A 13530-nucleotide genomic window follows, 5' to 3' on the forward strand; every position below is an offset into this window, starting at 1 on the left:
TCCCTCTCACACGTTTCTCTTCTGCTGTGTCATCCATTTCCTTTTTGTTTCAGACGACAGAACTTATCACTTTCAAGCCGAGGACGACCAGGACTGTCAGATGTAAGTGCCTGTTCCTTGTGTGTGTGTGTGTGTGTGTGTCAGTGTCTCTGTGTGTATCTGTGTGTATCTGTGTCTATGTGTCTATATGTGTCTATCTGTGTGTCTGTGTCTGCTGTGTCTATCTGTGTGTATCTGTGTGTATCTGTGTGTATCTGTGTGTATCTGTGTCTATATGTGTCTATATGTGTCTATATGTGTGTCTGTGTCTGTTTTCAGCCTTGTGCTTAAGTGCATCCTGTTTATCACCTCAGGCCACTTTCTACACACTTCCTACCTCACACCCAGTCAGATGCTCGGCCTCGTCTTTACCTCAAACCTCCTGACTATTAACTGCCCTTTACTTCTGTCTTCTCTCCCCTTTTTAACTCCCTCCTCCTTTTTCTTTCTGCTTTGGCTGCTCCCATCCTAACCTCTCAACCTACTTCCTCCTCCTCTCTACGTCTCTTTCTTCCTCTGTCATTATTCTCATTTTCGTGTGCCTGACTCCCCCCTCCTGTCTCCCCTGCTCTCCTCCCTCCCTCCAGCTGGATCTCGGTGCTACAGAACAGTAAGGAGGAGGCTTTGAATCAGGCCTTCAAAGGGGACCAGCATGTCGGCGAGAACAACATCGTGCAGGAGCTGACCAAAGCAATCCTGGGAGAGGTCAAGAGGATGACGGGGAATGACTTGTGCTGTGACTGCGGAGCGCCCAGTGAGTGGCGAAGAGTGACACATGATTAAAAAGCACAGAATCAAAGCAAATGTTATGATCTTCACAGGATTGTTGATGACTACAAAAAGGATCACACCAGTGTTTTAAACTACAAATCATAAATATTCCTATATTATGTAATACTACTGCATACTTTGCATTAATGCTGAACCTTTTCCAGAGCATACCATAAGCAACATTTGGTTAACATTTGAATTAACTGTCGTCTGAAAATCGACTTGCATTAATCTTTATATTTTATTTTGTTGTATTGTTCTTGTTCTTTAAAATCTTTGTTACGAGACTGTTCAGGAAAACTCGTACGGAAGATGATGCACTTCTCCCAAACCTCATTAAACACTGTCGTGGAACTGTTGTAGCTGTACTCCAACCTTAAGATGCAGTAATTATCATAACAATATATGCACATATATATATGTGGATTATTTGAAGCAGGTTTTCCAACTCTGAAATACATAAACAGAAATGATTTGATTTTGCATTTGGAAATCTGTCTAGAAATGTGTGCTATGCTTTGGTAAAGCGTTAGTCGGGATGTGTATGCATAGTTATGAGTAATAATGGGCTGGAATGGTCTTGGTATGATAAGTCCGTGGCTCAGAACATGCTGAAAGTCCTGCAGACTGGATGCTCATTCTGTCATGACTTTGATATACGGTTTTCCTCAAATACATAAACATTTTTCAAATCCCATGAAATGTCCTCCTCCAGACAGCGATATACTTTTACCTACACATACGGTAATACATCCTACATATACAGCGAGTATCTAGGCCAGACTTAGTTACAGTTCAGCGTGGTCACTTTCCCCTGACATTGTGTGCTGTCGGGTAGTAAAAACCCTTCAGGCAGCTATTAAGTTTCCAGAGCCCAGAGCTTTCCACAAGGACACATCAAAGTTGGCTCGCGTGCTGCAGAAATCGACTTTAGCTTTTTTTTTTAGTGTTTTTTGCCCAAGGACAGCGTGTCAACTAAATTCCTTCGTCCCTCTTTTTCCCCCTCATGGGTCGTTTACCTCTTCTCCGTTTGTCTCCCTCAGACCCGACGTGGCTGTCCACCAACCTGGGCATCCTCACCTGCATTGAATGTTCGGGGATCCACAGGGAGCTCGGAGTCCACTACTCCAGGATCCAGTCCCTCACTCTGGACGTGCTCAGCACCTCAGAGCTCTTGGTAAATCACTGTTGGCGTCTGTCTTCTCCCAGAATCCCCTCACGTCACCTGTTTTTGTCTCAGTTTGAGTCATTCCATCGTATTGATTTTTTTTGGTACGGATCTCTGCAGAGATTTTTTAGGCAGGATAAAACTGGAGGAGGAGGCAAAGGAAATGAGGACAAGAGGGGACAGTAAGTCGAGACAGGAAGGAAGGAGAGTAGAATCACTCGAGGCCTCATTCTCCTCTCCTACAAGACCTCTGGAAGTCTTCACACTCAGAATAGCTGAGATATTTTATGGCTTTCCTAATCACTGTTTGGTGTAGAGATTTACCGCCTGTGGGACGGTCGGGATTAAATGCTTCCAGTCGTGATCGGTGTTTAGACGCCAGTCGTGTTGGCCACAGTGAGACGGGCGTTGTGCAGTTTATAAGGCTCCACACACACACACACACACACACACACACACACACACACACACACACACACACACAGTACTGCATCCTGAGGTGTGAGATGATGACCTTTTTAGATTAATGTATGTGGTGCAGAAAATGTCTAGGATAACTGGTTTGTGTGTGTGTGTTCATGTGTGTGTGTGTGTGTGTATGTGCTCCACAGCTGGCCAAGAATGTGGGGAATGCAGGCTTTAATGAAATCATGGAGGCTTGTTTAAGTGCTGAAAATGTGGTGAAACCCAACCCAGCCAGCGACATGTAAGTCACCCATCCCATCCTCTCTCCCCACCACACACACACACACACACATTACTCTCCCTGGACTATGGTCTGTCTCTCTTCTCACTTGTATCACATTACACTCTGCCACAGCCGATCAACAACTGTCGACACCATCACTGGGACGTATTGGCACATCTTAACCAGCATTGTACTGATTCAGTATGACTCACACATCTGACGGGCATGAATGATGCCATGACAGTACAGATGAATAGAGAAAGTTTCTATTCATCAAAATAATATGAATGGAAATAAAAGTACATGAAAGAGTTACAGTGGTTTGATTCAAGTAAAAAAGAAATCTGATAAATGTTGAAAGAGTGTAAAAAAACAAACATAAATATAATATAGTACATAAATAAAGCAGTGTAATAATAATATGGTATAATATAGCATGGGATATAAAATATAATGTGACATTTAGTAATGTGTAACAATATATAGTACAGTAACATATTCTTTATGACCTTCATGCAATTAAATGCTTATCAGATTACAAAAAAAAATCAAATGTAGCATGTTAATGGACCTGTTATGATCTGTGGCTTTTGATTGGTGCACGGTCCCCAGTTTAAATGCACATAAAGACATTAAACGATACAGCTGTATCTGAGCCGCTGCCTCTTCACATGTTCATCCAGGCAGGCGAGGAAAGACTTCATCACAGCCAAATACACAGAGAAACGCTTCGCTAGGAAGAAATGTCCTGATGCGACGTCGCGACTGCACACTTTGTGTGACGCAGTGAAGGCCCGGGACATCTTCTCCCTCATCCAGGTCTACGCCGAGGGAGTCGACCTCATGGAGCCCATACCTTTAGCCAACGGGCACGTAAGTACTCCAAATATTCACTTCGGTGGTGACTTTGAAACTTTAAGTTTGACTCTTAACAATCTTTGGCGTCCTCCTTGCTCTTGATGTTGATTCTCTACACACACACACACACACCTCACATTCCCAGGGGAATATGAATACAGGGTGTAAATGTTTTACCTTTTTTATTTCAGGAACAAGGGGAGACGGCCCTTCATCTCGCAGTCAGACTGGTGGATAGAACGTCTCTTCACATTGTCGACTTCCTCACTCAGAACAGGTAAACGGGTAGACGGGTTATCATCCACTTATTTCTCTGTTTCCTCTTGTTTAGAAGATATTAATGATGTATATTTCTATATTGTTGTACAGTATTGTTTCACTCTTATAAAGCCGTGTTGTTTTTCTCATTTCTATATTCACAACTGCAAAACCTCTCTCTGGACAAACATTGCTTTACAATTTGCTTCATTTTATTCCTCCTGTGTTGGAATTTAAAAATGATCTCTCTCTTTGTCCCTCTGCAGTTTGAATCTGGATAAGCAGACGGCTAAAGGCAGCACAGCGCTGCACTACTGCTGCCTGACCGACAACAGCGAGTGTCTGAAACTGCTGCTGCGGGGGAAGGCCTCCATAGAGATCTGTAAGGAAACGCGCCAGAAAACAGGACGGCCGTGATGTGTTCACTGTCGGACTCTTTCCCGCTCCTTTTCTCTGTCTTTCTGGATTCGTTTGCACCAAGCAGAAGCACATAGTTAATTATTATGCAGAATTGCATCATCAGACCTCTGATTGGCTAGAACCCCTTGCCTTCGTTGGTTGTGTTGGTCAGGTTTAGGCGTGAGGAGTGAGATGGTTAGATCCGATTTCGTCTTGTCAGATATTCATTTGTAGAACATTTATGCATCGGTGATAAAGGGTATGTTTAACATGTTAAGTACTTTTGGCTATTAATACTGGTGCACTTTTACTTATGTCTCACACAAATGTTCTCTCTCGCTGCCTCATCTTCTCTCTCTCACACGCACACACACACACACACACACACACGCACACACACACCCCTTCATCCAAGTTCTTTTCCGTTTCGGCTCCCAGAGGTGCGGGCTCTGCCAACAGACCATGGTAACTCTTTCTCACCACACTAATCTTTCTACTCCTCCGTGACATCAACAAAACAGCCAGATAAAAGATTCAGTGAGAAGGAGGACCGAGAGCATCCAGAGAGTTGTTCACTGTGGGAAACGGTCTAATTACACATTTCTCATGTCACAGTGAGATGGGAGGAAACAAAATGTGCTGTGTGTTTTGTTCTCAGGCGTCATGTGGATACAGAAGTGATGATATGTTTCTGTTGTTTTCCCTCCCAGCTAATGAGGCCGGGGAGACGCCCCTGGATATCGCCCGGAGGCTCAAACACCTACAGTGTGAAGAGCTGGTGAGCCTACTATGTTTAGACCTGGCTTATGCCTGCAAACGCATCGCTTCCTGACACTGTGTTAAGAGCTGTCAGTCATTTGTGTTTCCATGTGTATGGATTTGTTTGTGTGTGTGTGTGTGTGTGTGTGTGTGTATAGTTGAACCAAGCACTGGCAGGGAAATTCAACGCCCACGTCCATGTTGAATATGAATGGTGCCTGCAGCATGAAGACTTGGATGAAAGTGATGAAGATCTGGATGAGAAGGTGAGAGACACTTTTGTAATCAGGAGAAGAGTTTACAAAGTGCTAGACGGCGAGGCGACACGCAGTGTAAAGAAATGTGTAATGAAAGGGAACATTCAGAGGCTGATGAAACCTTGAAACAACAACCTGAAAAAAATATTTTGTCCTCCAAAAACAGAAAAGCTGAATTCATTCTTCACTTTGTACGTTAAAATCCACGCAGCTGACTTATAAAGCGGTCCCACCACTGTGTTATCGTGAGGACTTCTGCCTGAAAGTGAAAAATTTGAAACTCTGAAAACTATTTATTTCAAAAAATGTAATAATAATAATAATAAGCTTTATTTGTATAGCACCTTTCATACAAGAAATATTTTAAACTATCAGAGCCATATTTTGAAAGCATGAGATCAACAATGGGCCCCTGTGGCCCTTCAACTTTACTCCCTTTGCGACCCGTTCTTGGTAGTCTTCCCGTTTCATAAACAAACCCCAGTTTTTTGGAAAGTACTTTGAGCATTGATCATTCAGTATTTGCAGTAAAGTTTATTTACTTTTATTTGACCTCAGGCGAACAGTATTTGTTCTGGAGTGGAAAGCTTTATGTGGAAAGTGTTGATGGGCTAACGTTTCTCATTTTCATGTTGAAAAACTTCAGAAAGATGCGTGTTGATTAATGAAGAAATGTGCTTAATTGGCGCGGTTTTATGGTTATTTTAAGATAATTACTGTGGTAAAGTAGTAAACTAATTGTTGATTATTCAAAGTCTGTGTGACTGACATGTGATCTGAAGGTGTACACTGCACACAGTAAACTCATTCAGGGAAGAGATGCACATCTGATGAACCACGTCTGACCCGTGGCGTTCTCACATTATGCTTGTTCCTCCAGCCCAGCCCTCATCGCAGAGACGAGCGTCCGGTCAGCTGTTACACCCCGAGCAGTAACTCCCACCTCCAGGCCAGTCTGGGCTCTGCGGGCCGCGACGCCATCGGCCTCGCCAAGGACAAGCAGCGCGCCTACATGCCCAACCTGGTCAACAACGAGACGTACGGCACCATCCTCAACACCAACCCACCTCAGTCTGGCGGCACCTCCGCTCCGCCCCTGCCCCCGAGAAACCTGGGTAAGCTCGGACGCAGCAGCATCAGAACTTGTAGTCGATAGCGTTTGTAGGCAAGATGGAGAATATTTCAGTATCATTCTATAAATACGTTAAAGGTTATATGGATGAATAGATGAAAAAGATTCAGATAATCCTGATAACCTTTCTGACCTGCTGAATCTGACCTCCTTGTCTGCCTCAGGGAGGTGATATTTCTAAAATCTGCCCCAGAGGAACGACCTCATTTAGATCTACAGTGTCTGTGAGAGCCTGGTCTCATTTGGCCCCGTTTCACTGGTTTCCAAAGAACTTATGTTTAATACTATGCAGGTTTAGTGACTTTCTGACCCGATTCAACATCACAGAGGTGAAGATAAAGTCACATTAATTAATACAAAAATATAAGTAAATGAATGAAAGTACAGGGGAGCGTCTGGCACCAGTGAAGAGTCTGACTGCTGCATTTTGAACAAGCTGCATGTGACTGAACAGGAGTTCATTTTTTTTGTGCACAGTGTCATGAAAAAGGTCACTTGATTTAAATAAACACAAACCTTAACTGATGGAAGTCTGTTCATGCGCGGCTAAAAAAACAACAACCTTCATCGTAGCTTTACGGGCTAACCGACCTGTGACACGTCCGCCACGGTCGGCCTTTAATAACATTAGTGGCTGTCGGGAGCGCTGCCAACAGAGCGCAGTAGAAACAACCAGCTGTGTTGCCCACCTCACATTCTGCACATTCCCTCTCCCCATTAAGTGTTGCTCTCAATTACACTCAAATTGAAACGGCTTGACTTTTAAAGTGGACGCCGGTTTTTGGCAAAGTGCCGTGCTCTCTGTCTCCGTCTCTCTTTTTGCCTCCGCGTTGGCAACAGCGTTATGTTCTAGAGTAGTCCGTCCGAACGTCCCGTTCTCATGAAGTGATATCTCTTTGGCAGGAACATTTGTTTGGACTTAAGAATGAACTGATTACATTTTAGTGGGCAAAAGTCAAGGCCACTGTGACTTCACACATATTTTGGCCATAACTCAAGAATTCATACACTAATTATGATAATTTCACACAAATGTCTAATAAGATAAAATTATGAAGGGGTGACATTTTGGACAGACATGAATGTAAACTGCAACTTGACTGGTCGGCGGAGGCATACAGCTGTGAGGCGGTAATTGTAGTTTCATCTTAATAAGGCTTCTCTTTTCCGTCTGTCTCAGTCCAGTTATCCAGCCTGGGGGGCATCAGTCAGCCTTCAGCGTCCAGCAGCTGGAAGCCCGGTTCTTTAGACCTGGCTGGCCGACAGAGGTCGTCCTCAGACCCCCCCAACATGCACCCTCCGGTCCCCCCCCTGAGGCTCACTTCAACCGGAGGTATGTACCCCAACAGACCGATTCCTACTTCTTAAACTCGGACAGTGAATAGTTTAAGAGTCTGTATTTACTAAATACGTGTAAGGAGGCCTTTACATTTTTCAAGGGGCATACGCTTTAAATTAAAGTTTGAGCTTTTTTTATTTGTCACAAATTAATCTTTTTTGATAATTCCATTCAAACCAATTCATCTCTTTGTTGTGATAAAGTGATTAATCATTTAGCATGCTAAAATAATATGCTAAATGCTATGCTATATAAAAAGCCCAATGTTCAATGATGTGTTCAGTAGGAAAGAAAAAGCAATCAAGGTGTGTTACAATGTGTCCCAGGTCTGGGTCCTCCTGTGGCGAAGATGGAGGCCATGACCATACAGTCCAAGTCGAGCCAGGGACCTCTGGGATCGAGGGTGGTGCCACCTAAATCTCCTGCAGGGTAAGAAAAGAATATCATGGTGTCTGCAACTATAAATGTGATGTTTTAGAGTATTTAAGGGAATATTTCATCCACAAAATCATTATTTGTACATCAATTACCCTGGCTTGGGAACCAGAGGGTCGCTGGTTCATGACCCCGAATGGACCAACTATGGAGTGTGGAACTGGTGCTTTAGAGGTACCAGTTCACCTCCTGGGCACTGCAGAGGTGCCCAAGAGTCACTGCATGTGCTGTGTACATGTGTGTGGCCATTAAAAGAGGATTCAAAATCCTCAATTTCCAATATCCAATTTTCGTAACCTCAAACTTTTTTGCTAAAAGCTTATTATTTAAAACTCTTCCGGATGAACAGTCTCACGCTTACGCAGGCGCGCTACTCTTCGTATGAGTCCAAAGTGTATTAAATAGTAAATGTGTGTGTCTGGGAACTGGATAAATGAGACTAGAGTTTGTAAGCGGATGGTATGATATAGTTTTGCTGTTAAACGCAGCCCCCATTTACGTCAATTCAGCAAGACTTTTTTTCAGTTTTTTTATTCTTGGTTCACCATGTAGGCATGCAAGAGTTCTTTTTCTTTTTTTTTACGATTCCACAGTTGAGTAATTGATATACAAATGATCATTTCTGCGGGTGAAGTATTCCTTCAGGTCTGCAGCCAGTGCTCAGAGGCGTTATTTGAAGCTTCATTAGCTACACAGGAAAACAACAGATTCAAATAATTCACTTCACATACTCGGCAGCATCGTGCTTTACCCCAGGGTTGTGTATCTTGTTGTTGAATGCTTGTCTTGTAATGTGGAGTTTGTTCCCCAAGAGGAATGAGGCGACATGGCTGCTGTTTAGCCGCTTCATTAGCTTCCAGACTGAGCTCTGCATCGAGCCAGGAGAGCAATAACTCTCCTCCGCAGTCGCCCTTCTGTCTTTCTGTCTCCCACAGAGCACATAGTGCTGTAATAAATCTGCAACAGAGCTGTTGAGAGGCTTCCAGAGTTGGATAGTTATGTGTTAGATTTGTGTCTTCATATGACAATTTAGTTTGTTGATGAGAGTACGTTCCTGTTTTTACAGCAATGATAAAAGTTTCAACAGACCCCTCAATCGAACAGTATCTATGGAAAGACCGGGTGAGTATACAGAATCTGTGTTTGTCCAGCGTGCAGACAGCTACACTCACATTGTTCTACTATCTGTCAGCTCCGGTTTCTTCTGTGGAAACGTGGAAAGTTTTGTTGTCGTTTGTGATATAATTTCCTCTTCCTGTTCCAGCTAAGGAAGTGCCAGGATGCCCCCAGAACTCCATAGGTCAGTCTCTGCCTGCAGCCTCCGCGCAGAGGAAGGCCTACCCAGTGAGTCGCTCATTCCTCCTCTTAATTATCGTCCAATGATTGTCTATTATAAAGTGCTGATTTATTCATTACGTTGTACAGATTCCCTGGCTGCTGATTTTCCAAGTCATGCGTTATTCCGTTATTCAGTAGCCTTGCAGGTCAACATCTCAAGTGTCTGTGGCTACTCGAGCAGTAACTCCTTCCTGTACTCAGATTTTGTAGAGAAGCTGTTTAGCTTTATTTATTGGGGTCATTTACAGCTCTCTGGCCTGCAACCAAGAATAACAGCGACATTTCTATTATTTTCAGTGTCATTGGAACTTTTTCTTTGTGTTTATTGTATGCCTGTCTGAGACCCTGGTGCTGCAACAATTACACGTCATCACTGGACGAACCAGTGGTATTAAAGATCTTATATCCGCTTCTTCCATTATTCAACCATTAGTCCTTTTCCTTTCGCCAGGAAGAGTAGCTATTGTTGCACTACAGTAGCTAATGGGGATCAAAAGAAACATAAACGCAACATAACCGCCCCACTCCAAATAATTGGAGCAACACGAGACAGAATGCACCATGGCTGCGGTCTCTACCATCTTCTCAACAAGCCCGTCTGTGTGCTTTTGTTCCGTCTCTCAGAAGCAGAGGCCGAAGCGAGTGAAATCCATCTACAACTGTGTAGCTGACAACCCGGACGAGCTGACCTTCTCTGAGGGCGAGGTGATCGTGGTGGATGGAGAGGAGGACCAGGAGTGGTGGGTCAGTATCTCTCGCGCTGCTAATTTGAGTGTTTGTGGGTGTTGTTTTATTTTTCATCTTGTTCTCAGATTAAAGCACAAAGCGCTCCCAGTCCAACTCTGGTCCCATACGTGTGGATGTCAGTGCACTCGGTAACCATGGTGGCTAAAGCAAAAAGCCATGACCTCATCCAGGCTCATATCCCTCCTCCTCCTCTTTTTCCGCCTGCTGCTGCTTCCTCTGTGGAGCCCCTTGTGTGAACATCGACCAGCTGCAACTTGTTTTCCTCTGAGCCACCTCTGCAGATACGACCGTATTTAGGCTCTCTCCTAAAGTCCCCCGACGTCCCCGCCGTGCTTCCTCTCTGTCCTGTACTCCGCAGCGTTATTACTCTTTCATGTGACTTTTCATTTCTGTGTATGAAAATGTTTCATAAGAGAAGTTAAATATATGACGGAAGGTTGTTTTGCTTATAGCAACAACATTTCTTAATATTCTGTATTTATTCTGTGTAAACATTGTTGGAGCAGAAACGTGTACTAGCTTTTTATTTTCAGGTATAGAAGGCCTTTAAATTGACTTAAATGGACTTAATAAGTACTGTCTCCTTTATCAGCCAAGGTAATATAATATGGAAATGCGATGTTTAAATATTATTTAGATGTTACTTGTGTCCTAGCCTCTCATAGTCCACTATGTGTGCTCCACTAGATGGTGTGTAGTTAGATGTTGCCACTGATTCACTAAAGATTTGAATAAGTTTTTAATCGTGAATTATTATCCCATGTTTGGTGATGTTGTAGTAATGTAGACGGGGCTGTATCGAATGTCTTTTTTTTTTTTTTTACATTTGAAGCTTCTGTTGACAGTTTTGAATGAAATCGACTGTCGTTATATTTTATGACGCCATCTCCAAAAAAAAAAGTTGTTTTTTTGTTATTGTGGTTCTAAAAGTGTAACTTATCGTTTTAGACTGCTACCGCCCCGTTAATAAAGGTGCGTGCCTTTCCTTTTCTGCGCGGGAAGCAGGAAAGCAAACTGTTTTTTGATCGCAGCGAAAATATTGAGAAAAAGAAAAGCAATGTTTTGAATGAAGCTTCAAACCATTCGATACAGCCCTTAAAGTGCCCTAAGGGACGTGTATTTGTTGAAAGCAATGAAACAAACTACTGTTTCAGTGAAAGTACACAAATAGATGTAAGACCCAGCGTGGCTACAACTCTGAGCATATTGTGAGTCGTAGCCGCTTCTGATCATCCTCTGACGTCGCCTCTGTCTTCCCTTGTCTCAGCTGGGCCACATCGAAGGCGATCCGATCAGAAGAGGAGCCTTCCCGGTGACATTCGTACACTTCATCGCTGACTGAAAAGTTCCTCTTCGGGTCTCAGGAAGTGTTGCGGGACTCATCGTCCCTCCTTCATCCGTGTCTGCACAGCCAGTCAGCTAAAAACATCCACCATCATCCCAGTGTTTGCTGTCATCATCTTCATCAGCGAGCTTCTTAATGTGTCACTGCGGTTTTGCCACTTCGGCGGCAACAGGCAGAAACTCTGGGTGTCACGCCTCGCGAGGCCTCATGGGACTGTGTGTGATTTTTAATGCTTGCTGTTAATGTTTCTGACAAAGATTCTTTAAAAAAACAACAAAAAAAACCAACAATGATTGTAGTGAATGACCTCTCGCAATAAATGCACTTTGCTTTGTCGTTGTTGCAACATAAGACGACATGTGACATAATGAAGGTTGATATGTACAGTATTTCCATTTTCTGTTCAGCTGCATTGTACAGATAGGACCGAGAAGACAACAGCGATGTATTTTAACTCTCCAACAACTCTAAATGTGATCAACATACTTACATTCCACCTCTGTGCATGAGCGATTCTTTTTTTTTTTTTTTTTTTAAATGCCTTCCTGCTTATAGGTGTGACCTTTCCAATTCTGCAGTAGACCGCCAGTGTGGAGGTTTATCTAATGGTGCTAAATCAACCCCCAAATATGCTCGAAGCTACACCCGAGGGAGCGCCTCCCTGTCCCCGTTTCAAAGACTGCCTGGCATTGAAAGGAGGCAAGAAATAATGTAAAAATAGCCTCTGACTCATCACACCTGGGAGAAGCCTTTTTCTAACCAGTGTGTGATGAAGTAGCTTTTCCACACACACACATTGCCTGTACTGTGTAACCTTAGAGGATAATATTGAACAGCAACACAACCAGTTCTTTCTCTTGTGCTGTTTGAGGTCAAATACTGACACCGACTGGAGCTGCGGCAGCCAGTAATTACCTTTATGCCGAGTCTGACGCCTCAGCTGTCATCGCCTGTCATCTGCCTTATTAGAGGAACAGGAAGTGTTTGTGTGTGCGTGTCTCGTCTGCACAGAATAAGCTGAGAGTGAAAGAATATTGAAGTAAGAGGAAATAAAAGGGAGTGTGGCAATGTGATGAAAAGCGGGGAGTTAGCTGTCTGACTTGTTGCTTCCGCTTGCCTTTGTTCACAAATGACTTGCATTTAGTCTCCATCTTTGACACCATACAGAGAAGGAAATGTCCTTCCTACAGCTTAGGCCTCATATGTACATCTCTGGGGTCCCATATTGTAGAAAGATGAGTTTATCAATAGTGTTGTGAAATAAATATGAAACATTCAATGTAATTAACTTCATTAATGGTTGTAGAACAACTTTCTCTCTGTTCATAATGTTGATATTTTAGGCCTTTAACCTGAAACCAGAGCCTTCTGTGGATTTGTGAATGATGAGACGAGAAGCATGTGAATCGTAGCCGACACGCTCTCTTCTTCATGTTTAATATGAACTCACTGGAAACAGGAAGATTTAATAATCTATTCATGTAAATAGATTTGATTTTGTTGATATTTATATGTTTAAAAAAAACGAGTTAACCTGGACAGTAAATGTCTTTTAATGTGCTGTGGTGATGAGCAGTTACAGATACAACCTCAGCTGGACCTGTGTGTGTGGTGTGTGTGTGTGTGTGTGTGTGTGTGTGCTGAAAACACAGTTACACACTGATTACTGGGAAAATAAACTTCATTCATTCTCATAAACTGTCTGTGGATCACTGCATCGACTCTTAACGCTATTGTGCAAGTAAATGGGAAAATGAAACTGGAATAATAAAATATAAAATAATACAAGGCTTGTTTGTTTCTTATGATCCATTTGTGTAGATAATAATGCCTACTTTTACTAAATTATTGCTCACACCATATCCTGTTCATTTTGGCATCAAAACAACCGTTTAAAGTAATGACCGGCATTTAAAGAACATAAAATCCTTTTACTGTTGTGATTCTTGTCAAACTAAAAGTCAGACGGTGTGTCGAGAGCTCCCTCTGATGGGGAA

At 43.0% G+C, this 13530-nt stretch overlaps 1 protein-coding gene across 2 annotated transcripts in view; it reads left to right on the top strand.

The window, feature by feature from the left end:
* Positions 1-13318, top strand: part of asap2a (ArfGAP with SH3 domain, ankyrin repeat and PH domain 2a) — a 52449-nt gene extending 39131 nt beyond the window's left edge. Inside the window, exons 13-29 of one of the 2 annotated variants that reach the window (XR_003834373.1) lie at positions 54-102; positions 627-793; positions 1854-1987; positions 2590-2684; positions 3350-3539; positions 3716-3801; positions 4049-4164; positions 4892-4959; positions 5099-5206; positions 6078-6312; positions 7510-7662; positions 7995-8097; positions 9170-9225; positions 9368-9447; positions 10066-10185; positions 10254-10785; positions 11456-13318. Coding sequence is in view for 1 of the 2 variants with exons in the window: in XM_029460510.1 (XP_029316370.1) it covers positions 54-102; positions 627-793; positions 1854-1987; positions 2590-2684; positions 3350-3539; positions 3716-3801; positions 4049-4164; positions 4892-4959; positions 5099-5206; positions 6078-6312; positions 7510-7662; positions 7995-8097; positions 9170-9225; positions 9368-9447; positions 10066-10185; positions 11456-11530 (1835 nt within the window). In the remaining variant the exon portion in view is untranslated. The remainder of the gene's footprint in view (positions 1-53; positions 103-626; positions 794-1853; positions 1988-2589; positions 2685-3349; positions 3540-3715; positions 3802-4048; positions 4165-4891; positions 4960-5098; positions 5207-6077; positions 6313-7509; positions 7663-7994; positions 8098-9169; positions 9226-9367; positions 9448-10065; positions 10186-10253; positions 10786-11455) is intronic. The other variant, XM_029460510.1, reaches the window with a different exon arrangement.
* Positions 13319-13530: the final 212 nt, after the last annotated feature.

This window comes from Cottoperca gobio, chromosome 22 (assembly GCF_900634415.1).
Source record: "Cottoperca gobio chromosome 22, fCotGob3.1, whole genome shotgun sequence".
Classification (NCBI taxonomy): Eukaryota; Metazoa; Chordata; class Actinopteri; order Perciformes; family Bovichtidae; genus Cottoperca; species Cottoperca gobio.